Source organism: Bubalus kerabau, chromosome 1 (assembly GCF_029407905.1).
Source record: "Bubalus kerabau isolate K-KA32 ecotype Philippines breed swamp buffalo chromosome 1, PCC_UOA_SB_1v2, whole genome shotgun sequence".
In the NCBI taxonomy this organism is placed as follows: domain Eukaryota; kingdom Metazoa; phylum Chordata; class Mammalia; order Artiodactyla; family Bovidae; genus Bubalus; species Bubalus kerabau.
In genome coordinates this window covers 9,333,068-9,360,234 of record NC_073624.1, presented here as the reverse complement: position 1 = coordinate 9,360,234, position 27,167 = coordinate 9,333,068, and the positions used below count along the sequence as shown (strand labels likewise).

General features: G+C 56.1%; 1 protein-coding gene across 4 annotated transcripts; it reads right to left on the bottom strand.

Annotated features, from left to right (window-relative positions):
• Window positions 1-940: 940 nt before the first annotated feature.
• On the bottom strand, window positions 941-22,320 carry PDGFB (platelet derived growth factor subunit B). Of its 4 annotated transcripts, XM_055566846.1 has the most exons (9): window positions 21,846-22,320; window positions 21,604-21,704; window positions 21,286-21,430; window positions 12,951-13,047; window positions 10,554-10,643; window positions 9,226-9,434; window positions 7,832-7,973; window positions 3,244-3,397; window positions 941-2,892 (listed from the first exon to the last, which is right to left on the bottom strand). In XM_055566846.1, exons 2-8 carry the CDS (start codon window positions 21,630-21,632, stop codon window positions 3,270-3,272), a joined length of 840 nt encoding a protein of 279 aa, XP_055422821.1. In that variant the 5' UTR covers window positions 21,633-21,704; window positions 21,846-22,320; the 3' UTR covers window positions 941-2,892; window positions 3,244-3,269. The 4 variants fall into 4 exon arrangements, with proteins under 4 accessions (XP_055422821.1, XP_055422820.1, XP_055422822.1 ...); XM_055566845.1 differs by having other exon boundaries at window positions 21,604-22,320; XM_055566847.1 differs by having other exon boundaries at window positions 941-2,743; window positions 21,604-22,320.
• Window positions 22,321-27,167: the final 4,847 nt, after the last annotated feature.

Sequence of the window (27,167 nt, the reverse complement as noted above, 5' to 3'; positions counted from 1 at the left end):
CAGGGGTAGAAGTCTTCAGATAGGTCCCTCTGATCTGCACTGTCCATCACCACTGCAAGCACTGGGCCATGAATCCCAGGATGAATCTACACCAAAGAGCTATCCAAGACCGTGGCAGAGACAGACACAAAATATGGGATCAAGGTGAATGAATGAATGAGCCAGTCAGTCTATCAATCAACCAAATAACCAATCAATCAAGGGGTGCCCCAATGTTATTCAGTCCAACCTCAGCCAACTTGTCACCAAGCTGCCAACTTGTCACTTACACACTTCCAGTGACAGGGAGCTCACTACTTACAGGGGCAAAATGGTTTTAGTTTTAGATTGTCCTTATGATGAGTCAGATTCTCCACCTCCTAGGTTTCCCTGTCAGCCCCAGTCTGCCAAAGGGCTTCTCAGGTGGTGCAGTAGTCAAGAATCCACCTGCCAATTGAGGAGGCTCAAGAGATGTAGATTGGGTCCCTGGGTCGAGAAGATTCTCTGGGGAAGGAAATGGCAACCCACTCTGGTATTCTTGCCTGGAAAATTCCATGGACAGAGGAGCCTAGCCCATGGGGACCCAAAAGTCCCCTAGTCCATGGGGACCCAAAAAGTAGGACACGACTGAGCACACACACACAGTCTGCCAGCAGGTAAGACCCAGATACATGTAGCATCTTTCTCATGAAATCAGATCCAAGTCTTCAGGGATGAGGGGAAGCACAGAATCCCACAGGTGAACCCTGAAGACCACAAGCCTCCTGCTCATCTTCTTGTGCTTCAGATGGGGCTCTGACCAGAGAGGGACTATGACTTGCCCAAGACCACACAGCTGGCTAAGGGTTGAACCAAGATCAGACCCCAGTCCCAATCTTGAGCTGTGGTCCTTCTAAACCCCACACTCCTCAGGGACCTCCTCCAGCCCTCCCCACAGTGGGTCTCCCCTCCCACAGCCAGTCCCATCCCGTGATGCTGAGAATCTGTAGAGATCTCTTTGTAGAGACCCTCAGACTAGAGAAATTCATCTCTTTTCACTGCCAGTGAAGGGCACAGGGCTGGCATGTGGGGCCCAGGTATCACAAGCTGCAGTGGGACCTAGCTGTACAGAGTGGGTTGCCTGGCTCTCACCCACTCCCAGAGGCCTCCCTCAGAGCAGTAGGCTGGCATGTGTGCATAAGCATGTGTGAACGTGAGTATGTGTGCGTGTGCGTGAATTTGCGCCTGAGCCTCCGGGAGCGAGAGGAAAACGCCGCAAGCTGTCGGCAAATCCTGCCAATGCAGAAAGGGTAATTGTCACACGCAGTGCCAACAGACAGATCTCCGGCGGATTCATTTGGTTTTGTTTTGTGGTTATTTTTTTTTTTTACAACTTTAAATACGGAATATAAATAAATTTTAAAAAATAAAAGGAAAGCCCCCAAAAATATAATCACCGACTTTACAAACTGAAGAAAGCAGATTTGGGAGACAGCAGGGAAGAGGGGAAAGTGCAGTAGAAGGTGGATAGGGAGGTGGGAGGTCAGACCCCACCCCTAGGGGGCCCTGGGGATCTTTTCCCTTTTCTCCCCCACTCCCAGCCCAAGAGCTGGTTTCCTGGGAGGAGCCACCAGATCCGGAACTCAAAAGGATCTAAGAGGAGGGGCGTGAGCAGGGGCATGGAGCAGGGTTGCCCCGTCCCTTGGAGACATTCTCTTGGGCTTTTCACACCTGCCTGAAGGGAAGACTGCTTGAGCTGAGGACTTGGGGTAATGGAGGCCACATGGACAAATGCTGCCTCCCTGCCCCTCACCAAGGGCTTACTCCTGTCTGACCACTCCAAATCGTGGGCTGGGTCATAGACACAGCCAGTCCACACAGAGCCTTCGTGTCAATTAGGAAAAGAATCCCTCCATTTGCCAAAAAATTGTCATAATAAATACACAAATTGACCATGTCTATGGTGTGTGTGAACTGTGATCCCCACATGCAGTGCCCTTGTGCAGTGCACACCCTGTACAACCTTACATGGCAGTCTTGGCTGGGCTGGGATACGATGGGCAGGCACCCTGCTGCCCTCTGGCCCCTGGTTTTCTGTCCTACAGAACAGTGACTGGGGTTATCTGGGGCTTCAATATGGGGTCCAAGAGCCCCTTGGTGGCGCAGATAAGGGAGGAGACACAGGATGGAGGTAGAGAGATGAAATGGGAAACAGTGAACTGGGGTGGGGAGTGGGAGGAGGCAGTGGATGCCCGGGTCACCACCTACATCCACCTTCGAAGCAAACTTCATCCCTAACCCGTCTGAGAGGGCACTTGACTGCCTGGTGCTCTGGCCACACCTGCCCAGAGGAGTCCACGTCTTCCAATAATTCAAACATATTAAATGAAAAGAAGCCACTGTGAGCAGAGGTGACCAAGGGGAGACAACCGGGCCTGGGCGCCGCAGGAGGAGTTCTCTCCAGTCTATGCTCCCCACGCGGTCTCAGCCACAGGAGTATGAGCACCCTGGCCAGCCTGGGGGTGCTCGCATCAGAGCTGGCTGGGGGTCCAGGGACCAGGTGGGCCATGCTGAGAGGTCCTCAGGCCCACGCGCAGGGTTTCAGGCCAGTCCACAGCACTGGGGAAGGAAGCCCCTTTCTCCCAACAGCGACCCCATCAGTCTCTCTTGCACTTCTATCCCGTTTTTGCCAGGTCAGGAGAGGAAGACAGCGATGGAGTCCAGGTCCTTCGTTTCCTTCTCGAGCTTCTTGGCAAGACGCTGGAGGCCACTGAGGGAAGACCCACTGGTGGAAGGGTGGACAGACGCGTGGAGGGGTGGGGGAAGCACCATTGGCCGTCCGAATCAGGCATCGAGACAGACGGACGAGGGGAACAATATAATCACTCCAAGGACCCCATGGGGGCAATACAGCAAATACCATATTAAATAACCCTGTAGGCCAAGCAGAGGGACATGGGGGTCAGAGACAGCCTGGGGCTCCATCCCACGCTCACAGGCAACCAGGGGCAGGGTTGACCAGCTATCCCTGATTTCCAGCAGCACTCAGGATTGGGAAGTATGAGGTTTAGACTTTCCAATTCCTTTAAGATGTACTGGGACACAGCTGGGTCAGGGCCTCCCCCAGCCTCTTACCCAACCTGCCCCATGAAAAAACTCGACTGATAACTGGCAAGAGGGGATCACGGCTTACAGCCTGGATTTTGTAGGGGAACTGTTTCTCCCCTCACCCCTGCCTCAGCCCAAGCCCAGGCCAGGGAGAAGGAGCAGAGTGCTGGCCCTCACCTGCCCACACTCTCCTGCAGATGCCCCTAGGCTCCGAGGGTCTCCTTCAGTGCCGTCTTATCATGCGTGTGCTTGAACTTCCGGTGCTTCCCCTTGGGGGGCCGGCGGACTCGCACCGTCCGAATGGTTACCCGAGTTTGGGGTGTCCTGGCTGCTTGAGAGAAAGAAAGGTCTGGTTAGCAGGTGGATGAAACTGGCAGAGGTCGGGGCATGTCAATGCCCCTTTGACCAAGGCCTGCCACAGACCGCCTCAGATCCTGCAGGCTAAGGGGAGGGGAGTCTGGGACCAGACCTTCCAGGTTTGGATCCCAACTCCACTGCTCACCAGCTGCACCTGAGGAACAATGACTGAGCCATTTTACGCCTCTGCTTCCCCATCTGTGAAATGGGGATAATACACTGTCCACTTCATAGGACTAGTGGAAGGAATAGTATGCTGGCCAACACAGAGAGGAACAGATGAGTTCTGGCCTCAATTTATTTGTCATTATCCCACTGACACTGGCCCTTGTTTCCATGCCCTTGAACCTGGCCTGGACTTGACCCCGTTAACCGATATAAGGAGGCAGACTGGTACTGGCCAGGTTCAGACATGAGCCTCAAGAAGGCCTGGCAGCTCCCACCTTTGCACTTTGGGGAAACCTGTGCCTCCACATAAGACGTCTGGTTCCCCTGCTGGGGATCCCATCTGCAGAGGCCATGGGGTGAGGAGAAGCCCTGGACTTCAGGGAGAGGGACAGAGGGACAGAGGCCCAGCCGTCCCAGTGCAGCCTCCAGATAACTGACTGCAAACGTAAGAGATGCCAGCAGGCCCACCCAGCTGAGCCCAGGCAACCCACAGACCAGAGAACAGAAAATGGCCATTGTCTTAAGCCACTAAGTTTAGAGAAGAAGTGATCAGCAAAAACAGCAGCTGCTCTCATTCACTTGTTTCTTTCTTCCCCAGTTTGACCTCCTACTGAGGTTTCCTCCTACCCACTTCAGCCCCTTCTGGTTGGTCATGGGATGGGGAAGCCACTAGGCTTTGAGCATAACCACACTTCCCATCTGGTCCTCTCCCTCCACTGTACCTGTGGTCTACCTGGCCCCACCACCAGTACAGCAAGGTGGGCCAGACCACCTGCATCCAAGGTGGGCCAGACCACCTGCATCCAAGGTGGGCCAGACCACCTGCATCCAAGGTGGGCCAGACCACCTGCATCCAAGGTGGACCAGACCACCTGCATCCAAACTGAGCTCTGCCAGGAGTTAGTTGGAAGCTTTGAGGAAAGCCATGCACACTCTCTGTGCCTAAATTCCCATACCTTTAAAACAGAACAGCTGCCCTGGCCTCCTAGGGCTAGGAGATAATGCGTGGAAATCACCAGAAACCCTTAGCTAACACTTACCACGCACCTGGCAAAGTTCTAAGCCTATTCCTCCTCACAGCAGACAGAGATGTGAATAGTTAACAGATGAAGAAACCGAGACAGAAAGTCTGGAATTTTAACCCAGGGATCTGCCTCTGGAATCCATGCTTTCAATCACTGGACTGTAAATCACTGTGCCTGAAAGTCTTGACCAAGGTCAGCACTTCACTTCTATCTCTCTTCCTCCTGGGCTGCTAGGCAGACAGCCTGGAAATGAAAGTTTTCTCTGCCAAGCTCAAGGCCCACCTCTTCCTGGGAGCCTTCGGAGTTTCCCCCTTGGCTCATCCAGCTCTCTGGGGGCCAACACTTGACCTTCCACCTCACAGACACAAGTCCCCATGAGGCACTTATCCCACTGCAGCAAATGTGAAATTTAGGGACTCAGGTGGGTCTCAGATCCTTCTTGAGGGAGGCTGCCCAGGGGGGCCACTGAAGGGCCAGAGACCAAGCCATCAGCAGGACGCTAGGCTGGGCAAAGCCTGAGCAAGTTCAAGGTCATCATTCAGCTCATAAGTGACAGAGCAGAGATTTGAGCCCAGGAGGCCTGACACTGACCATCACATGAGCCACACTGCCAGCCGAACTGTCCCCCAGGGCCAAAATGCTGAAGCTAAAATGGCAAGACCTACATAGCAAGTGGCTGAACATGCCTCCTAAGAAACTGGTTTGGAAAATCCTATGAGACAAAGGCAGGGAAGAGAACCCCATTCTAAACATAAAGAAGAATATAATTTTTCCTGAATAGAAAGCACTCTCCATAGTTACTCTACAAGTAATGTACAGCATGTCAGTTTGAAGCTGTCAGATTATCGCCCTTTCCCAGGGCATCCCTGCCTCAGCTCAGCTCTGAGAGCAGGAGGAAGAGGCTGAGATGGCTCTGCCTTCAGGGAGCTTGTTAGTAGGAAATGACAGTGAGATTGTCCTGCCCCCTAACCAAAGAAAGTTACTGAAAATCAAAACAGTCACTTGCATGGATTTTTTTTTTTATGCTTATCTAATCCTATTGCCAGGAGAAATATCAACAACCTCAGATATGTGGATGACACCACTCTAATGGCAGAAATTGAAGAGGAACTAAAAAGACTCTTGATGAGTGTGAAAGAGAGTGAAAAAACTGGCTTGAAACTCAACATTCAAAAAACTAAGATCATGGCATTCAGTCTCATCACTTCATGGCAAATAGAACAGGAAAAAGTGGAAGCAATGACAAATTTTATTTTCCTGGGCTCCAAAATTACTGTGGATGGTGACTGCAGCCATGAAATTAAAAGACGCTTGCTTGCTCCTTGGAAGGAAAGCTATGACAAACCTAGACATCATATTAAAAATCAGAGACATCACTTTGCTGACAAGAGTCTGTATAGTCAAAGCTATGGTTTTTTCCAGTAGTCATGTACAGATGTGAGAGCTGGACCATAAAGGAGGCTGAGTGCCAAAGAATTGATGCTTTCAAATTGTGGTGCTGAAGAAGACTTGAGAGTTCCTTGGACTGCAAGGACATCAAACCAGTCAATCCTAAAGGAAATCAACCCTGAATGTTCATTGGAACGTGTGATGCTGTTCACATGTTCACTTCAGCTTCAGTGATGCTGAAGCTCCAATACTTAATGTGAAGAGCTGACCCGTTGGAAAAGGCCCTGATGCTGGGAAAGACTGAAGGCAAAAGGAGAAGGGGACGGCAGAGGATAAGATGGTTAGATAGCATTACCAACTCAAAGAACATGAATTTGAGCAAACTCCGGGAGATAATGAAGGACAGGGAAGCCCAGTGTGCTTCCTTGGGGTTGCAAAGAGGCAGACACAACTCAGTGACTGAACAACAATCCTATTAACTTAATGAGTCTCATATAATCCTTACTTTTCTCTGAGAAAGAAAAGATAGCACAATACAGTCAAAAGAACCCCAAACTAGACGTTCCAAGACCTGGGTTCCAGGCTCAATTTTGCTGCTGTGCAACCTTCATTAAGTCCCTTAACCTCTCTGTGCTCCAGCAGCCCTATTAGTAACACTGAAGGAGGGACTTGTAAGGTCATCTCTAGCTCTAAAATTTTTAAATACTTAAAAAGAAGAAATGAGCCAGTGACAGCTGTCAGGGTGAGAGAAGAGCCAAGAACAAAACAGAATACCTGAATTCTAGTTATGCCCTGTCTGAAACTGGCTGTGTGGCCTTGGGCAAGACCTCGGCCTATCTAGGCCTCAGGCATCTCTTCCATATAATGTAGAGGAGGCAACTGGACCAGATCATTTTTTAGTCCATTTCAATTCAAGTCAAACTGCATGCATGCATGCTTAGTCGTTTTGGTCTGTCTGACTCTTTTGACCCCATGGACTGTAGCCCGCCAGGCTCCTCTGTCCATGGGATTCTCCAGGCAAGAATACTGGAGTGGGTTGTCATTTCCTTCTCCAGGGGGTCTTCCTGATCCAGGGATTGAACCTGCATCTCTTATGTCTCCTGCATGCAGGATGTTCTTTACCAATAGTGCCATCAGGGAAGTACATGTAGTTAAAATCTCTCTGGTGATTTTCCCCCACTGCCCCTAATTCCTTCATCAAGGCTACAAGGGAAAAAAGGTGGGGGTGGGGGAAGGCTACAAGGAATTAATTTGATTTTTCATTTCCAGGACAAGTTGTCAAATATCTGGATATGATATATGCATGGGGTGTTCTCTTATCCAGGTCATGGCTCCTCCCACCGTTTCATGCACTCATTAACAAAGCAGGGGGCCGTGGTAGCAAGACAGGGAGGGGGGCTGCCCTGGACGGGGTGGCCAGCAGACCTCTAGAAGGAGGTGACTTCTGACCTTAGACCCAAGTGAGGAATAGGAGCTAGGCTTGGGAAGAGCTAGGAGATGTGAATTTCACCCAGACAAACATGTGCAAAGGCCCTGAGGCAGAAACTTATCTGGCCACTCAATAAGACCACCCTGGCTGGGGTGGCATAAGTGAGGGGCATTGGTTGGAAACAAGGACAGAGCGCCAGCTGGGGGCTACATACTCGCATAAGCCCTCCCAGACAGGGGAGGAATCTGGACTGTTGTCAGCGCTATGAAAAGCTTCAGGTGAATTTAACCAGGGGCATGCCTGATCCAATTCTCCCTGAGTGTCCCCAGCAGCTGCCATAGGAGAAAGGGGGCTGCGGGGCTGAGCAATGAGAGGCAGACCTTGGATGAGCAGTTACCTCGCTGCTCCTGGGAACTCCCCGGGGTTCGGGTCACGGCTCGAGCCACCACCGTCTCACACCTGCACGCCAGGTGGTCCACCAAGGTCACTGTGGCCTTCTTAAAGATCTTCTTCTTCCGCACGATCTCAATCTTTTTCACCTGGAGGACAGAACCCCCAAAGTGCCTCTGAAGGGGACCACACGGGCAGGGGCCCGAGGGAGCCGCCTGCCTGCTCAGCATCCCCTGAGGTCATCTTTCCTCGAAAGCCCAGAGGGCGGCAGGGCAGGCGCTTCAGCCCGAACAATGGCAGGACTTTGCCCTCTGCCCTCGTAGCTTTTCCATCAAAACAAGCCCTCCCCACCTGGCCTCCGGCAGTCCCCTTAGGATCCCCCAGAGAGGGAGAAAGGCATTTCCGGGTTGAGTGTGGGGCCTGTGGTATCCTCATTCCCTGAGCGCCAGCCAAGGTCAGGGGCTGCGGCAGAGGCGGGGAGATGGTTGTCTGGAAGGAAGCAGGGGGAGGCTTTATCCAGGAGGGAGGCGGGAAGGGGGAGGTCAGCTGTCAGGTGTCCATCCATAGAGTTGGCAGGGCTGGGGACAGGAGATACCATGGCAGTGGACGCCGGGGTGGAGAGTGACATTGGTCATCTCGGGCCCAGGGCCCAAACTTGAAATAGAAGGGGGACACAAGAAAAGGCCGTGGCTGACCACAAGGGCGGGGAGCATGGTGAGGAGGCAGAACACTTGGCAAGAGGAGGTAGGGGTCACCTGTCGGTCCTGGGCCCTGGGGAGATATGCCCACCACCCAGCAGCTGCTGTGTGGCAAGTCTGGCCAGAGGGGTGCGGAAACCTTTCCACGTGAATCAGAGACTTCTCTGGCCCTGCCCTGCCCTGTGGAGCTCCGAGGATGGCTTCTGCTCTAAAATTTCCCTTGAATCACAGTGTATACCCAATCTTTCCAGCAAAGGGGCAGGCTTCAGCCTTCTGACTCTCTGCTAGGGGCTGCCCCAGCTCTTGCAGGGCCTGCTGCCTGGAGAGGGAGATCTTCTGTGCCCCCCTTGGTGAAGACATGACTTGTTGAAGGGAGATAAGTGGGTGCTAAAAATGCTGGGGCACCTATGAGCCCTTCTCTGTGTGGAAGGAAGAAAATGGAGATCCCTGTATAGGGGAGAGCTTTGGGGAAAGCTGAACAGCTTCCCAGAAGATCCTGAGTGTCCAGTATGTTAGGGACCTGTCTGTTGCAGGAACATTTGGTGATTTTATCCACCTGGAGGCTTGCCTGTGGCCATGGTCACCCCAGCCTGGGGGGCCTCCCCACGCCTGTCGGCCTTCTCTGGACAGACCCCAGGAGCCCTCCAGGAAGGCCTCTGCACCCGCCCCCAACCCCATTCCGGGCTGGGCGAGGCCTGCGCACCTGGACCTTCCGATCCTGCACCTGCGTGGGGCGGCACTGCACGTTGCGGTTGTTGCAGCAGCCGGAGCAGCGCTGCACCTCCACGCAGGGCGGCCACACCAGGAAGTTAGCATTGGTGCGGTCTATGAGGCGCCGCGAGATCTCAAACACCTCCGTGCGCGTCTTGCACTCCGCGATCACGGCTGGCTCTGCGTCGACCGTCGGGGAACCTGGAGGGAGCAGGGACCTCCTTCAGCGGGGGTGGACCTTTCCAGAGGCCCCGTGGCCGGTAGAAAAGCCCAGGGCCAAGCCCTTGTAGGACTGCTCGCCTTCAGAAGCAGGCAAGGCCTGTCCCACCTCCTGCAACCCCGGGTTGGAAGGTTACCAGCCATGGGCCTCGGGCAGGCTGCTGATGGGCTCGAGACCTCAGTTTCCCCATCTCCAAAATGGGGTTGAGGAGATCTACACCTTAGAACCACTATAAGGATCAAGGGCTGACATGTGCTACATGTCAGTTTCTCCACCATTTTATTCTACGATTTCACACATTTCTAAGTTTGCCCAGTATGTGGCCCTTACTTGTGTATTACCTTACATTGCTGTTTACACTGTAATATAGTCTTACCTTGTTGCTTTTTTCAAGCCTCCGTTTCCTCATCTGTGAAATGGGACAATAACTCTGCCTACCCTGTACTTGCCAGTTGAACAAGTAATGGGAGTGAAACTTGGCCTGCAGCAGACGGACAGTGCTGGGGCAACCGCCGTCTGTCATTCACATACAGAGGGACTGAGGCTCTGAGAGCTAAATTAGCTGCCCAAATTCACAGAGTAAGGAAGGAAACCCAGGCCACTTGATTCTTACGTGGCAGGGCCCCAGCCTCAGTCTACAGTGTTTGGGGACCGTAGGCAGACAGAGAGGAGGAGGGGCTTGGAGTGGGCACCTGCCTCCCTAAAAATGCTGCTATGGGACGCAGTGACCTATATCCTCCTTTGCTTGATGCGCATCACCCCTTGCTGGCTGTGTGACCTCAGGCTGCTTCTTTACCCTCTCTGGGCTCCAGTTTTCAACTCTGTAAAATGAGGTCAATAATATCTGCCTCCTTGGTGGAACTAATGAACAAATGAGGTTTTAAAGAACTATATCGAGAAAAAAGAGTGTGTGTTGGGGGAGGGAAGAATGATGACTCGTCTCCTGGATAGAGGGTATTTAAGGATGGCTACACACTTTTAGCTCCACGCCTTCTCAAGCGTCAGGACGAAGGAGCCGGCCCTCCAGCCTTGGGCTGGCCATGTCCCCAGTTCTCTGTCCCCAGCTCCCACCTTTGAGGGGCCATCACCCTCAGTCTTACCTAGGCTCCTTCTCCCACGGGATAAGCTCTCGAGCTCGCCTCCAGAATGGGACCGGGTCAAATTCAGGTCCAATTCAGCCCCGTCTTCATCTGTAGAAGGAGGTCAGACACACTGAGAACCGCCGGCCGGACCAAGGCCCGAATCTGATGGGGATTCCAGGACAGGTGGGAGGATTGCTCCCCTCCCCCACCCCAACTGGCCCACCACCGCTCCAGGGAATAGCGTCCCCTTCTGGCTCCCTGTACACCCGAGGGTCCTAGCTCTGAGGAGGGGTCCCACCAGGCAAACAAACGCCAGGGTAGCTGCAGGGCTCAGAGGGTGGCGGGGGCCTTTGACTGCATCGCCAAGGGAACATCAGCCCCACTCCCGGCCCTTCCACCACATATTTGGACAGAACCCATGTCAATGGAGTTAAAAATAACCCATCCCCTTTGCTACTGTAAGAGAACCCTCCTTGGCCTCCAGGGCAGGGTGAGGACCCAGAGCTCTGAAGGCCAGTTTCCAGTGCCCCTCCGCCCAGCGTTCCCACAGGAAGTGCTGAATGGAGAAATTCCCAGCATCCCCAGGGGGGACCAGCACGCCCTGGACACAGCCCCTCCGGAGCCCCGGACAATGGCGCAGTTGGGCGGGAGAGAGAGAGGGAAGGCGAGGGGTGGGGGTGGGGGCCAAAGACCGAGAGAAGGGTGGAGAGCCAGGTCTGCTGGGGTAGGGGCGCCTGTGCCCTGCCCCCTTTCAGGCACGAGTCTCTCTCCAGCCCCCAGTCTTTCACTGTGTTTATGTCTCTCCCTCTAACCTTGTGCCCCGTGTCTGCCCTCAGCTGTCCATTTACTCCTGAAGTCGCAAGCCACAGCTCCCTTCTCGAGCCTGTGCAGCCCTCACCTCGGTGTCATCAGCACGCCTTGAAGGCATCTCTCTCTCTAGCAACGGCAGCCGGAAGCCGCTGCAGGAAGTGAGGGCTGCAGAGGACTCGGAGCTCCATGCTGAATTGTGGGCAGCCCCTTCTATCTCTCCGATGGTTCAAGGGTCAGCAAATAAACCATGGGGACATGGAGGACAAGCTCCTAACCGCTTCACACAGCACCTCATCTCTTTGCCTCTGTCTCCCCAGCCCGCTGACCCTGCCCAAGACAAAGCTCCCCGCTCATCCGTGCAGGCTCCCGGGGGGTCCTGTTCAGAGGAGACTGTGCCCTAACTGGTGCCTTTCCGTCTATTCTGCTGCTCCTGCGTCAGCGCGTCTGTCTGTCCTTCTCACTCCCTTCCTTTCTCTCTACCATCTCTGGAATGTCCCTGGTGGGGATGAGATGGGGAAAAGATGTGCTTTGTGGAAAGGTTAAGTTGATTAGGAAAAAAATAGCCACATGGTTGCCTTGAAACAGGCCCACTATTGAAAGGTTCATCTCGGAGATCCCGACCCCCACCAGGGGTACGTAGGGGCTGCCCGAGGGTGGGGGCCAAGGGCCTTGGAAAGAAATAGCAGAAAGGCTAAATTTGGCAGTTGCCCCATTGTGTTGACCAGGGCTGGCCAGTCGGGCATGGGGTGAGGGGTGTGGGAGACGTGGGGTGGGGGGCCTGGTGAACAATAGGTGGGCCCAGCTGGGTCCCCCTCCCGCGTGCCTCGCCAGCCCCCAGCATAGGCGGGTTTGAAAGGGCCCGAGAATGCTTTTGAGAGGGAGCCAGGGGCCCAACGGGGAGAGGAAACAAAGGCAGGAAATGCTGTCCCCCGTAGATAGCAGTCTGGGCAAGGATTACAAAGTGACAAAGAGACAAAACCCCAGAGGGAAGGGGAGCTGGGGGTGCAGGGGGGGTGCCGACCAGGGCTCCAGGGAACAGGCCAGAGGTTAGAATAGAAAGGAATTTGCTCTGAAGACAGCGTTTATAAATACATTCCTGACCCAGCCCGTCAGCCCCGCCACGTGTGTGCCACCAAGCACGTGCCCATGCGCTGGGAGCGCTCTTGGGCATGGGCAGGGCTGCCCACTGGTCCAGGCCAGGTGTCCCTGGGAGACCTTGGAGACTGGGCCCTCGGCCAGAAGGGCAGGGAGATGGCTCCTCCCGCCCCATCCTCCCTGGTTGAGTCTACACCTGGATAGACATTCAGCAGATGCCCTGGGCACCTTCTCCCCACCCCCTCCTCTTGGGAACCCGTCCTCTGCACCCCCGCCAGAGCCACATGTACCAGCCACATGTACCAGCTTCGTTTGCCACGCCCCACGTCCCAGGTAGCAACCCTCCCACCTACTCAGCCCTGCCCTGGACAGGTGTGCGCAAGCCCTCCCAGGCAGCCACGGGCCTCTGGTCCTCTGGATGTCAAGGAAGAAGGCATGTCCTTGCCCGGCCCCTTGCGGCTCCCCAGGACTCAGCGAAGGGCCAGAGCACTGGGTGAGGATTCAATTTACCTACGGAGTCTCCATGCAGCAGGCGCTGAAGGTCATCAAAGGAACGGATGGAGTGGTCACTCAGCATCTTGTAGAGCTCCTCGGGAATGGGGTCTCCCTGCCAGGTAAAGACGAGGGGCCAAATGAACTGAGAGCCAGGGCTTTCCAGCCATGGCCCTCTTCCTCCCAGCACACACACACACACTCCCTCCCATGGGAAGTTCCCACAGGGCCCCTTGGTCAAGGGCAAGTGGACAGCCAGGATGAAGGCATGTGGGGGTGGGGTGAGGGCAGATTCCAGGCTGGACAACCAGGAGCACAGAAACCTAGGACCAAGTCTCTAAGACCCAGCTCAGATCTGTGTCCCTCACCCCAAACAGAACCCCAGCTTGCTTTAAAGTTAGATTTGACCATATGTATCTGTCTCCCCTTGAAATCCATATTCTTGCCTGGAGAATTCCATAGACAGAGGAGCCAGGTGGACTAGAGTCCATGGGGACGCAAAGAGTCAGACATGATTGAGCGACTAACACACACACACACACCTGTCTCCCCATCACACTACAGGTTCCGGAGGCTCCAACAATCTGATTTCTCTCTGCTTCCCCTCCACACCTGACAGCTAAAGGCAGACAGCATTTGTCATGGGAGATCGAATTATCCCCATTGGACAGATGGAAAAGCAGTGGCTCCCATGGCTGATTCGTGTCAATGGATGGCAAAACCCATCACAATATGTAAATTATCCTCCAATTAAAATAAATTAGTTAAAAAGAAAAAAAAAAAAAGAGGCTCAAAAAGGCGACATCCTTTGTCAGAGTCCTATAGCTGATTATCAGCAGAAGCTGCATTCAAATCCAAGTCTTTATGATGGCAGAACCCGTACTCCCAGCCTCCTGGGTATACAAGGTGTTTAATAAGTGCTTGAAGAGTTGGATGGTCTCAGGAGGCCACATGTACTTGTCTTATCTGTTTAGCCTCTCACTCAGAAGAGGAGAGAAGGGAATCCTCAGCTACGGCCAGGAAACCTGAAAGTTCACCCGTGCCCCATGCCCAACCAAACCCTATTTTTAGAGCCCCTCTGGCCTGCCACCAAAAACACTTGAAACTTAATAAGCACTTTAACAGGCCCTGTTTGAAGCTGGGCTTCCTCCAGGGAAATCACAGGTCCCACAATAACATGACAGCAGCCCTCATAGAAAGGTCACGGCCACGTCCCCCATGGTCCAGGGAGACCCGAGGGGCTGATGGCAAAGGTCTTAAGAAAGAGGTGATGGCAGAACAGAGGCTGAAAAGCAGACTCTGACCATCAGTGTCTCTCGGCAAAGAAAATGCGCAAGATCGGCTGCAGGTCCGAACTCACATCCCTGCAGACAACACACGCACACGCACGTGCAAACACACAGAAGGGCCCTGTCTTGTGGGAGGAGCCCCAGGGAGGGCATCAGCAGACCAGGCTTACTACTGCCTGACCTTAGGTTACACAATTCCCGCCTCAGTTTCCCCAGATTAAGACGAGAGATGCTCCTGCTCCAGCTAGTTCTCTACGTTCCAAGGACTGGAGTGCTAAGGGGTTCTGCACAGGCTGTCTTGAGAAAGAGCTGCCTTCTCCCTGCCTGACAGGTGAAGGAGGTCATCCTGCCTTGTGGCCAGTCCCAGGGATGCTCCCAGAAGGTTTGTTAGGAGCCTGGTGATTGATGAGGTTTTAGCCTCCCCCAAAGCTCCATTTCCTCATCGCTTGCAGCCCTGGCCACTGGAGTCAGCCCTGGAACCAGAAGACCCAGGATGGAGCATGGCCATGCTTTTAAAGCAAATTCCTTAAGAGCCTTAAGCTCAGTTGCTTCATTTGAACGTGGAGCTTATAATCCTGCCCGGTGCCTAGGGCTGTCGGGAGAGAAGGGTGAAGGTCTAGCAGTTAAGCCTGGCTGGAAGCTCGGGTCCACAAAGGCACAGCCGGGAAACCAGATGATACGCGTGTGAGATGGGAAGGATATCAACTCGGTTGGCCCGCACTTGCCTTTCCCATCTCCAGCCTTCCCTGCCTCCTCCTACCCAGAGAGACCACGCCTTTGTTGGTCTCCAGATGTGAACACAGGACCCAGTTCGTGCAAGGGAAAGCAGGGGCTGGTCTCCAGTGAAGCCCAAAGCAGGCCATGCCGCCTGAGGGTTCTGTCTGTCTCAGAGCGAGTAGTCCAAAGAGCTGGATTCCCCCTCCACAGCTACTGACCGTCCCGTGAACTCAGGTTGGCCACCGCCCCTCTCTGGTCCTGGCTCTCATCTATGAATAGAAGGGGTTGAAGACACTTGATTCAGTTCTCATCCTGCCTGGGGGTGGCTAGAGAAGCAGGAGAGGGAAGCCAAGGGTGGGGTACCCAGCCAGGTCTCCTCGGCTTCTTGTGGAGTAATGATTCATAATTCCCCAGGAGAGGGGCCCAACGCCCAGGACCGAATGGCACATAGCACTCATACCAAGATCTCCTTGCCCCCTAGAGCACCAGCTGTAGCTGCCAGCGATGGCAGAGCAGGCAGGTCCCCAAAGCAGCCTAGCAGATGCTCCTGACTCGGCTAATGATGCCAAGAAGATGCCATCTCATGGAAGCAAACCTCCCAGCCTGAGAGAGAGACTGGGGAAGTGGGAGAAGCACACAGTAGGTGCTCAATAAATGCTGGTAAAATGCATGAAGGACTCTCCCCCTCTCTCTGGGGTTCCCTTCTGCATGATTCTCCCACCCCATCCACCAGGAGGACCTCTCCCCAAGCACCCTGCCTCCTAAACAGTCTACTTTTTTCCTAAGCAGAGAGGTGATTCCTGCACGTGCTTTCTGTAATTTGGCCACCAGATGCCCAGAATGCCCTGAGAGCTCCTGGATTTGATACTAACACCACAGCTAATGTCTATGAAGTGCTAACCACAAGGCAGGCACTGAGCTAAATGCTGAACCAATGACCAAACCCAAGAGGCTGGTGCTGCTTTTATTCCCGTCTTCCAGATGAGGAAGCTGAGGCTCAGAAAAATTAAGTAAACAGCTACAAGTCTACATGACTCCTAAGAGGCAGAGCACAGCCCCCTCTCCCAATACCACGGAGGTGCTCCTCAGTTGCTGTCAGCTCCCTACCCTGTGTGTGTCATGAGCGGTGGTTCTCAATCAGGGACGAGTGGGCCTCCAGGGGACACTGGCCATGTCTGGAGGCATTTTTGGTGGTTACAAATAGAAGAATGCTGCTGGTATCCAGTAGGTGGAGGCCAGTGCAGCTGCTAAACATCCTTCTATGCACAGGACAGCCTCCACAATACAGGATTCTGTGGCCCCAAACATGCACAGTGCAGAGACGGAGAAGCTCTGTAGTAGACAAAAAAGGCAAGGCTTCAGCTGTCACGGAAACCTGGGTTCTTGGAGTAAGTATTTTATTTATTTATTTGTTGGCCTTGTGGCATACTGGATCTTAGTTCCCCCACCAGGGTTCAAACCCATGCCCCCTGCAGTGAAAGAACAGAGTCTTAACCACTGGATCACCAGGGAAGTCCGGGAGTTAAGTTTTTTAACAACCTAAAACCTCAGCTTCTTTATCTTTTAAATGGGGCTCACAATACCTCGCCGGGGTTATTGGGAGGTAGAATCAGACCTAGCAGAGCAGCCAACAGATTGATGGGTAGTTAATGAGCCCCGCTGTGGTCTGCGTCCATTCCTTCTGTGCGGCTCCTTGAGGGCAGCAGTGAGCAGCACGCATGTGTGGAGCCACAGTGCAGGACATTTTTGAGGATAACAGTGGGTGGGTGGAAAGCTGCCCACCCAGGGGAGATATGTGACTGTGCGAACCACAGGAAATGACACCTGAGCCCCACACTGGCACTTGCCGGGGGGGCCCTGTAGGCTGGTGGGTGAGTCCCTTCCGGGGCTGGGGGTGGTTGAGAGGTGGGGACATTTCGCCTTGTGGTCAGCTCCGGGATGCGATGCCCTGGGGGGGACTCGGGGCACCTGCCGGGGGTCAGAGTCTCCTCGTGACGTGGGAGGGTGAGTAGCCCAGAGTCTGGGTTTCCTGAGCACAGGTTCTAGAAACCTCCTTAAGGTGGGAAGCTCCCCTTCAGAAATGGGAAAAGAGGCCTGGCACCCTGATAAAGCTGCCCCAGATCTCAGGCCTGGGGTTCCTGGCAGGGCGAGGGCGTGGCAAGAGAAGGCAGCTGGGGCACAGCCAGCCTCCTAGGGAGCCAAAGCAAACAGCCTCCTCCTCACCCCACCCCACCCCACCCCCAACGCCAGCTGCAGAGGTAGGAAGGGCACGAGCTGGATGAGGCCAGGTGAATTACCTGCTCCCAGCCAGGCTGGCAGATTAAAGGGGCTTGGACCCCACCCTCTGCCTGGGCCTCAGCGCACACACAGATACACACTCCCCAGGCTGCCTCAAGTTCCGCTGTGGGAGACGACAAGGGCTTGGCCCAAGCAACCAGGGGCGTTGTCAGTGGCTGGCAGAGGAAGAAGGCCTCAGAGCACCCGCCTGCCTGAGAGTCTCAGGCCTGATTTAGATTCGATGCCAAAGCCAAGCCCTTTGAAGAAGCCTTCTCTGGGCAGACCATAGAAGCCTTTTAGAACCAGCCTTTCCCACCAGCATTTCCCTGCCCTATTGCTCCTGGGACCCTCCCTCTCCCCCATCCTTATTATGGTTAGCCCAGCCTCCCCCCCACCGCCCCCCAGTGGGCTCCCTCCTCTCCTTCCAGCAGAAAAACTGTTAGACTGGGAAGAGAGAGGCCAGAGCAGCAATTACAATCCTGGCAGTCCACCGCAATCACTGCCCCCAGCCACGACCACCACCCTGATCCCAACTCCCAGCATCCAGTGGGGCCCAGGAATCTGCATTTTCAAGAGACCAGGTAATTCTGCTGCTCTTGAGAAACTCTGAGCTAATCTAGTCTGCCCTCTCTCACGCGTGCTTTTAGATGGTGGAAACTGAGGCCCAGCTCAAAACACCCAGAACTATTTGTGATCTCACTTTCCTTCTGTTTCTTCCCCTCTGTCCAATCTTGGCAGTCTAAGTCCCAAGACACGGAAAAGAAAGACATGCTTGTCTTTCAAGACTGGGGAATGGTGTAGGGGGACTCAAAGATGTCTGCTGGAGAGCAGGAGAGCTGTACTGGGCTGCCCTGGGTGAGGACGGAATGAGGCCGTGTTTATAAAGCACTTAGCAAGCCTGAGATACATGTCCGGTCCTTCCCTCACCCTCCAAGGATTCACTGTCCTCTCCACAAATATTTACAGATTATCCATCATGGCCAGGCACCATTCTAAGCAGGGGAGACAGTGGTGACCAAGACAAAAGCTCTCTAGTGGAGTTTACACTCCAGTGAGGAAAAATGGGTAAGAAACAACTAAATAAATCAGAAAATGAAGATAATTGCACTAGAAGGGGTACTTCAATGGAGAAGGGGGGAATGAGGGAAGATTCTGAGATGGTCTTAGGAGGCCCATGGCAAGTATTTCTTTACTCCTTCTGCTGAATCAATCTCTCTCTCTCTCTCACACACACACACACACACAGTTTGGGTCTTGGACCAGAGCCTTCAAATTCTGTTTGATCCTAAGCTTGCAGACACTTCTAGGGTTGGGAGATTCCATCAAGTCAGTCTCCCACTAAGTAAGGCCATTAGCAAATAAGAAAGAAGCTGGGTGATGAAGGCCCTTTACTTCTTCTTGGCAGAAGGGTGCTGAGGCCAGAGGCATCACATGACAATGAGTGTCACCCTCCCGGAAGCCAGCTCAGCTAATGGAGATGAGACCTTACGGACTTCAGCCGACCCTCAACCAGGCCCCACCTCAGAGCTCCCTACCCTTCCTTCCCAACTGCTGACATACAGGGGACAGGACCAACCTCAAGGCCACCTCCACCAGGAAGCCTTCCTGGATTGGCTCCCATGTCACTAGGTTTTCCCTTTTCCCTTTAGGTCTCCTCCCTCAGAGCCTCCTGAGGCTTACACAGGCTCTACAGCAAAGTGCTTCATAAACTGCAAAGCACGACACAACCGTGAGTTCCTGAAGACCACGTTCAAGGATGCTATGATTCAAGTGAGGAGAGAGGCACCAGCTTCCTGGCCAGAGCCTCCGCACCACGCACACACCCCCATGGAGTTGTGGAACAGGAGGAGGAGGTGCTGGATGAAGCTGGAAATGGAAAGGGCAGGCCTGGAGAGGCCTTTTCCAGCTGTCACCCAGCCTCCCCAGAGCCGGCTGGGGAGGGAAAGACGACTGTGCCGGCAGGGGTGGGAAACCCCCTCAGCGGTTCAGGGCCCTCAGTCTTGGCTGGAGGGTCAAAGCCGGGCCTATGTGAAGGGAGAAGTGCTCTGGACATCACAGCGCCCCCAATCACACCAACATCTTTTTCGGCCACCTGAGGATGGTTTGAAAAAGCAACTACAGAGGGGTCATGCTTGAGGGGCGTCGGGCTGACCTGACCAGGCAAAAACCAGCGTGTGCTGTGGAGCCAGGACCTGACGGGAGGGTTCCTGTTTCCATCCCCTCATTGGACCCAGGAAGGAAATGGGGTGGCTGCAGAGGTGACCAGGTTCCAGGGCCACCTGTTGAGCGGGGGTGGGAACCTGGTACAGGGTGGGTATACGAGCCCTGCGTGCCTGTGTGCGTGCGTGGGTGTGCGCGCACGTGTGCTGAAGCTGCGTGTTCGGGGGCCGTGCGTGCGTGTGTATGCGGTGCGCGCGCGTGTGCCCCGCGTGTGCACGGGCGTGGCGGCGGCGGCGGGCGCGCGACCCGGCCGCGGTAGTGCGTGCCCGTCGCTCTGCGCACCCGCCCGCCCGCCGGAGCGCAGCATCGCCTCCGGCCAAGAGTGTGCATGCGTGGGGTGAGTGAGCGCGAGTCGGGGGGCCGGGCGGGGTGGGCTGCGGAGAGCAGAGGCGGGGGCGCCGCCGCCGTTCCCAGGACGCCCTGGCACCGGGCCCAGCCCCCCAGGCCCCGTGGCGAGGCAAGGCGGCAGCTGGGGCCGGCCGGCGCCCCCCTCCCCAACAGCTGGCCGCGGCCCGGGGGGCTGCGGGAGCGGAGAGGAGGGGACGTCGGGAGGGGCCTGCAGGCGGTCGGGCCGAGCCCCGCGTCCTCCCTCCCGGGTGCTGGCCGCCGGGGGTGGGGGTGGGGGGGCGGGTGGCCGCGGAAGGGCGGGGCCCCAGGGCGGGCGGCCGGCGGCCCTCGAGGAGCCCCGAGAACAAAAGGAGACGGCGACGGCTCCTCCGTGGTCAAAACAACCTGCGCTGGCGGCGGCCCAAGGCTCGGCCGCGGCCTCGGAGCTCTTCACCTTAACCCCTTCGCCGCCGCCGCCTCCTTCCTGCGCCTCGTCGGAGGCCGAGAGCGGCCGGTCCTCCCCCCCGGGAGCGGGCGAGGTGCGGGTTCCCGGCCGCGGCCGAGCGTTGGCTGGACGGGACCCAGGCGCGGCGCGCGGCCCGCCGCCCTCTCCTCCCCGGCACCTCGCGCCTCCTCCCTGCCCCGCCCCCTTTCCCACCTGGATTCCGGGTAGACTTGCCAACTCACTGCTACGTGAGGCTGGGAGGGGTGCGGGGGGCCCGTACGATCTGATAGCTCCCGCAGACGTTTCCCTATCCCAGCTTCCTCGCTGCGGGGCTTTTCGAGGCGGCGTGTTCCGCACCCTGCGATCGGGGGAAGAGAGGTGCGTCCTCTCGCAGGGTGCGGGCGCAGGTATGGCGCGGCCTCAGGCACACACCGCCACCGGGGCTAGATTCCCTACGAGCCCCTACTCCGCCCCTCAGGCCAGGTGCCCCAAACCTCTCTCTGCACCCACCGCGCCCAAGACTGCAAGCGGCTCCGGCACTGCACTCTGGGGCCGGGCAAGACCTGCACGGCCCGGTGGGCACCCGCCCCGAGCGGGAGGAGGATCCGGGGTAGTTCGCAGACCCCCGCCGAGGCTTGGCGTGGCTGCCGCCGGTGCGCGAGCTCTCACCTCCGGGGCAAGCCGGGTCCTGGGCAGGACCTAAGCTTAACCGAAGTGGGCTCGCGAGGACGCGCTGCCTGCTGCCTAGGCAGCACCCCACCCCTCTTGCTTGGGCTAGGAAGGGGCTTATTCTCGGGTTCCTGGAGGGGTGGGGGACAGGACCACACACACCTCCTCCCCTGACGCTTAAAAGATCGGAGATCTGAGATCCCCCCAGGGAAAAGAAAGCCACGGCTGCCCCCTCCCCTTAGAGCCTAGCACCCCCCGGACCTCGCGTCGCAGCCCTCGGAGGTCACCTCACGCCCGCCGCCAAGCCCACGGGTCCAAAGTTCACTGCAGCGAAAGGAGGGGGCGATCGGGAGGCAGGGATGGGGGTAATGAATGAAGCGAAGCAGCCCCAGCCGCCGTCGCAACTCACCTCGGCGCTGACCAGACGCAGGTAGCAGCAGAGAGACAGGAAGAGCGCCCAGCAGCGATTCATGCCGACTCCGGGCCCGGCCCCGCGGGGCCCCGGACGCGTGGACCGAGCGCGCCGCCCCCGCGGCCAGGGTGGGGGGCGGGGGCTGGGGAGGGAGGTGGGCTCTGCTTGGGTCTGCGGCGATCAGGCGCTCAGGCCGCTGCAGCCGCCGCCACGGCTCACCCGCATGGCCCCCGGGCGCCGCCGCCCCCAGCCCGGGCTCCGTCGTTGGGGGGTTGGGGAGGGCCTGGGAGCGGGACCAGGGTCCGAGGCCGCTACCTGGGCGGATCCCGAGCCCGAGCGAGCATCCACGGCCGGGGGGCTGCGTCGCGAACCAGCCGAGGCGTCTAGCCGTGTGGGGGCGCCCAGGGGACTCCAACCTCCAAGAGGAAAAAGAACACGGCAGTCGATGGTTCGTCTTCACTCGCCGACTAAAGGCGTTTTCCTCTGCCCGCCGGCTTAGCTTTTTTGCAACATTTTCTGGAAAGGTCCCTGAAGTCGGAAAGCGCAAAGCTGGGTACCTCAAAGCCAAAGTCTCCCCCAAAAAACTTTTTCCAAAGTTGGTTCTGCAGCGGCGGCTCGAGTACCCGGGCAGGGAGAGGTGCAAACTCCCGCCCGGGCCGGGTGGGGGGGGCCGGAGCGTGTGCGCCCTGGCGTGGGGCCCGGGCGGCGGGCACGGCTGCTTCGCGCGCGCGGCGTGTCCGCTGCGCCCTGGGCCGCGCCCGGCAGACAGGTGGACGCGGCGCGAGTCTGTCGGTCCGTCTGCACGCCCTCTCGCCGCTCTGGACGTCCTCTGCGGGCTGCGAGCTGCGGCTGCTCCGGCTTTCTCTTTGCAACGAGGCTGGAGGGTGGGTTGTCTTTTTTTTTTTTCCCCCTTTTTGCGCGTGTGTGTCTGTGTGTGCGCGCAAAATATCTCTATCTGGGGAATGAAAGATGGGCGCTGGCGGCCAGAGGGGAGCCCTCGGGGAGGCAGCGGGGGAGGCTGCGGGCGCACGGGGAGGCAGGAGGAGAAGTTGCCACCCTTTCAGCTGTTCCGGCCTTTATAAAGGAGACGGGAGAGGGCGAGAGGTGGGTGGAGACAGCTTTTCCTCTTCTGGCCGAGAGTCAGTAACGGGAGGGTGGGGACAGCTCCAGGAGGGCCTGAGGCGAGGAGGGGGAACTTAGGGGTCTCCGAAAGCCCCGCCGCCCCTCTGCCCAGGAATCCGGTCCCTGGTAAGGGAGAACTAGGGACCATCAAACGCTGGGCCCCTCAGCAGTGTCTGTGGCCTGGTTTCTAGCCCACGTGGTTGGGGGCCAGGGTGTCTCCCAAGCCGCTGGCTTGCAGGATTCCAAGGCGGCACCTCCAAGACCGGAGGTTTGCGGCCCTAGCCCAGGCGTGGTGCTGAAGCACTCAGGCTCTGCAATCCTGCCTGGCGCTGAGTAGCTGGGTCACCTTGGGCAAGTCACTTCCTCTCTGTGCTCCTCCATCTCGCCTCAGAGTGGGGTGGGTGGACTGTGAAGACTTAATGCCTGGAGAGGGCAAAAAGCACCCAGCCCCAAACCAGCCACAAGGTGATCACACAAACCCTGCAGCCCGAACCATGCAGCCAAAAGCCTGATACGCTCATCTCCTCCTAGCCGGTTGCCTGGCACACAACAGGCGCTGCCGGCATTGGCTGAATTTGAATTTGTTGAACTGCAAAGTCACACAAACCCCACAACCCTGCAGCATCCTTGTAGGGACGCCATCATGCTCCTCCAATCACCCTGATGTTTACTACCTCCCTCAGCCCCCAGGTTGGAGGCCGGGCCCCCCCCCCCCCACGCCAGCATTCATACGGTTAATGCCTTCCGCCCCCCCCCCAGCTCCTGGAGCTGCTATGTCCCTGCCTTCAGCAGTCACACGGTCACAGTCACAGAGTCACACGCTCACACGTGGAGCCCAGCACCCACCATGAGGCCCGCAGGCTCACCGCATCGCCCGGCTCCTGGCTTGAGGACACCTTTATCTGGTCTCCTTGTGCTGTCTTTGTCGTCTGCCCTTTGTACCCAAACATCCCTATGGGGTGGCAGCCTGCTCCTCACATGTGCACACACCCTTCTGAGAGACACACCGACCATCTCTTCCTAGATTGTCTTCTTGGGCCTGAGCAGGGGCGGTGAGGAGGGAGGACCTCCCGGGGGGGTGTCTCTACAGACCGCTACACACTCCCACCCTCTTCCCATTACCGCCAAGGCAGCTTGGCCGGGGACGGGTCATCTTGGTTCAAATACTGGCGTGGCCACTTGCTGACCAAGTGTCTCTGGGAAGTCTAACTTCTCAGTCCCTCGATTTCCTTCCCTATCTCGAAACTGGAGAGAAATCTACAATTGGAGGGAGGGAAGGATTTCCAAGAAGCATGGGACATTTTTTGGGGGGGAGGGTGAAAACATTTGTCGTCTTGGCTGGGTGTGATGAATTCACAAGTATTCACATATATCCAGACCAATAAGTGCTTTATTGGAGCTGAAGACAGTTGTAGAAGAATTGTTATCTACTTCATAGAGTGGTCTGGAGGCACAGATAATCCATGTGGAAGCACAGAGCAGGATGCCTGGTACATGGAATGCGTCATTCCTTCAACACAGTCCCCCATGGCCAGGCACCGTCCGGGCACTGGGGAGATGGCTTGGTGCTGATACTGCTCTGGAAGAGCCCCATGTGGAAGGACAGACAGAGGCACGAACAGATAAATTAGGAGACAGGGTGACAAGGGGGACGGGGTGGGGAAGATGGGAAGATAATCCCCAAACCCAAGATTTGAAGTCTGCAGACTTAGAGATAAAACCCTGCTCCACTGGACAGCTAGGTGACCTTGACCTTGACATTCTGTATCCTTTATAATTGACAATAGCTACCGTTATGACTGAGGTGTCCTTATGGCTGGTAGTGTTCTTCTTACTCTGCATATGATCTTCAATGCTCCAGTGAGATATGTTTGCTCCTGTCTTGTAAATGGAGTCAGTGAAGCAAGGTCACATAACCACAGAGTTCAAGGTCACATAGCCATGGAGTCAGGACTTGAATTCAGGTCATCTGCCTGCTGTGCTCACACGTTTGCTTAAACCACCACGCTGTGCCGCGTCCTGGCAGGTGATGGCGATGACCGCAACGGCACTTCTTACACAGGGCTTTGATGAGCTTTAAACACACAAACACCAAACAAAACACACCAAATCAAACACACAAACCCCTGAAAAAGCACCTTGCCAACTGAGAGTGCTGTACCAATATGAGTTCTGACGTAAGTACAGAGTGCTGTAGGAGCACAAAGGGAGCGCACACAGCTCAGCCTCAGAAGGGGGATGTGATGGGAGAAGGCTACTGGGAGCAGCATCGTTGAGCACCCACTGCATGCAGGCCCTGTGTGAAACACTGGGAAATGGAATCGGGAAGGAGAGCCAGCCCTGGCACTCTGGGACCGCCAGGCTCTTGAGTTAGGGAGGCATAAATCATTCCAACCTAAGATGCCTTTGCACACTGGTTAGAAGTGGCAAAACAGGGACCACAGCAGAGGCAGCAGGGACCACATGGCACATGGCCCTGATTGCCATGCTGAGCAGAGCCCTTTCCTGCAGCAAGCACCATATCAATATGGGCGTGGCAGGGAGGGGGACAAACACCTCCTACTTTTTCTCTTGACAGGCTGGGCTTAACCAACACCTCCTCCAGGAAGCCCGCAGGCTTGGTGCTTACTCTGGGTTCCCACAGCATGTCCCCCATAGTATTGAAAGTGGACGTGTTAGTCACTTAGTTGTGTCTGACTCTGCGACCCCATGGACTGTAGCCCACCAGTCTCCTCTGTCCATGGGATTCTCCAGGCAAGAATACTGGAGTGGGTAGCCATTTCCTTCTCCAGGGGATCTTCCTGTCCCAGGGATTGAACCCAGGTTTCCTGCGTTGCAGGCAGACTCTTGACCATCTGAGCCACCAGGGAACACCCCCCCCCATGGCATTGTCGTTGCCCTTTTATGGGTCTGGCACGAGACTACACCCAATCAGCTCCTGCAGTACAGTAGTTGCTCAATAAATATCTGTTGAAGAAACAAATAAATGAGTCAACATCTTACCTGTTTCTTCCTGGCCTGTTGCTTCCATCTGAAGGGTGGAAAAAGTTGGGGAGGGAGCTTGGAACATGAGCCTCTAAACTGAGGTGCACAAGATATCTGAGGGGCACCCCCTTGCAGAACCCAGCCCATCTTTGGCACTGGGACCACTGAGGAACCAGGCTTTCCAGGAGGGCTGGGAGTGAATTATGATGGGTGGAGGCCACACTCCCATAATTCTCATTCCCCCTAACCCCAAATAGGTCTGACCCAAGTGGAAAACTGAGCAGCCGAAGCCCTCAAATAGGTGCTGGAGGGGGCCCGCCCAAAGCTAGGGGCTTTGGGGACTGTGTTTAGAGCAAGCTAAACCCTCGTCCATTGAAAGCATCTCATACCATGGGAGTGGGGACCAGGGGCTGGGGGAGGAGTTGGATTCAAGCCCACCCTCAGGTGCCCTCAAGTCCAGAAGGATGGGAACGGTGTGTCCTGGGTATTCCTGCTCTGCAGAGGGAGCTCTGGAAGTACCTCTGCCAGGCAAGTTAGCTTTTCCCAGCTTGATGGAAGAGGAACTGGAGCGTCAAGCTGGGGACGGTCCAAGACCAGCCCACAAATGGCCTGAGACCCCAGCCCGAGCTGAGTGATGGCCAAGTGTGTCCTCTGCCCCTGCACCCTGTAGCTGCCATCGGCTCCCCCAGACCCCCTCACTGGCCAGTCCCCTGCCTCCCTGATGGCAAGGCCTTTGCCCTTGCCTTGCCCCCACGATCACCTGGAGAGGGAAGAGTCACATTGTGTGTGCTCATTTTACAGATGAGGAAACTGAGACTTAGCAAGGGCAGCGGACAAGGCTTCCCAGCAAAAACTGCCTGGGTTCAAAGCCCCACTTTACCACGTATTAGCTCGTCACCTTCAACGAGTCATCCCACTTCCGAGCCTTGGTTTCCTCGTCTGTAAAACATGAATGATGATCATAATTACCTCATAGAGTCAAATGAGTTAATACATCTTAAGTGTTGAGAGCAGGAGCAGGCAGTCCAGCAGTGTCATCAGTTGTCCCTGTGTGCATTATTAGCACTCTAAGCTGCACACGTGTGTGCACACACACACCCACCGGTGAACTCCAGAGGCAGGGCTAGCAGCCCACAGCTGGGGAAGCCACAGCATGTGTCCTGTTAGACACCTCCCACCCTGGTTGAGGCTCAGGCCATTGAGGCCGTGAGGGAGGCAGGAGAGACCCCAAGAAGGCAGATAGAGAGGCACCCGACCCCCCTGCCCCTGCCCCCGCAGGCCTAGGGAAGCCTGGAGCAGCCCACCACACTGCCTTTGCAGCCTTGGACCTTGTGTCCTGGAGACAAAGGCAAGGGAAGCGTCGTGTTTGTTTTCCCAGGGCCAAGGCAATGCATTTTTAGCTCCTCCAGTCTCCAGACAAGGAAGAGGATGTTTGGACGGGCAGCTCTGATGTACCTGTCCTGGAAGCTGGCTGGAAATGGAGTAAAGCCCCCCAGGGTGAGGGAACCCGGGCCAGACAGACTGGGAGACAAGTCCCGTCTGGCACCTGGTCCGCTCTCACCGCACCTTTTGCTGCTCACCTGCTGGTCCTGGAGCACCCTGATCACTGAGACGGCCTCACTTCCGGAGCATTCGCCCTGAGCCAGAGCTTTACCTAAACTGACAGCATTGAGAGAAGTACAGCAAAGGTCACCCTTTCAGCAGCAAACGAACACAACGGGCAGAGTCCTTACCCGCTTCCCAGAGGGCTGGTGCTCTTATCATAGTTTTCA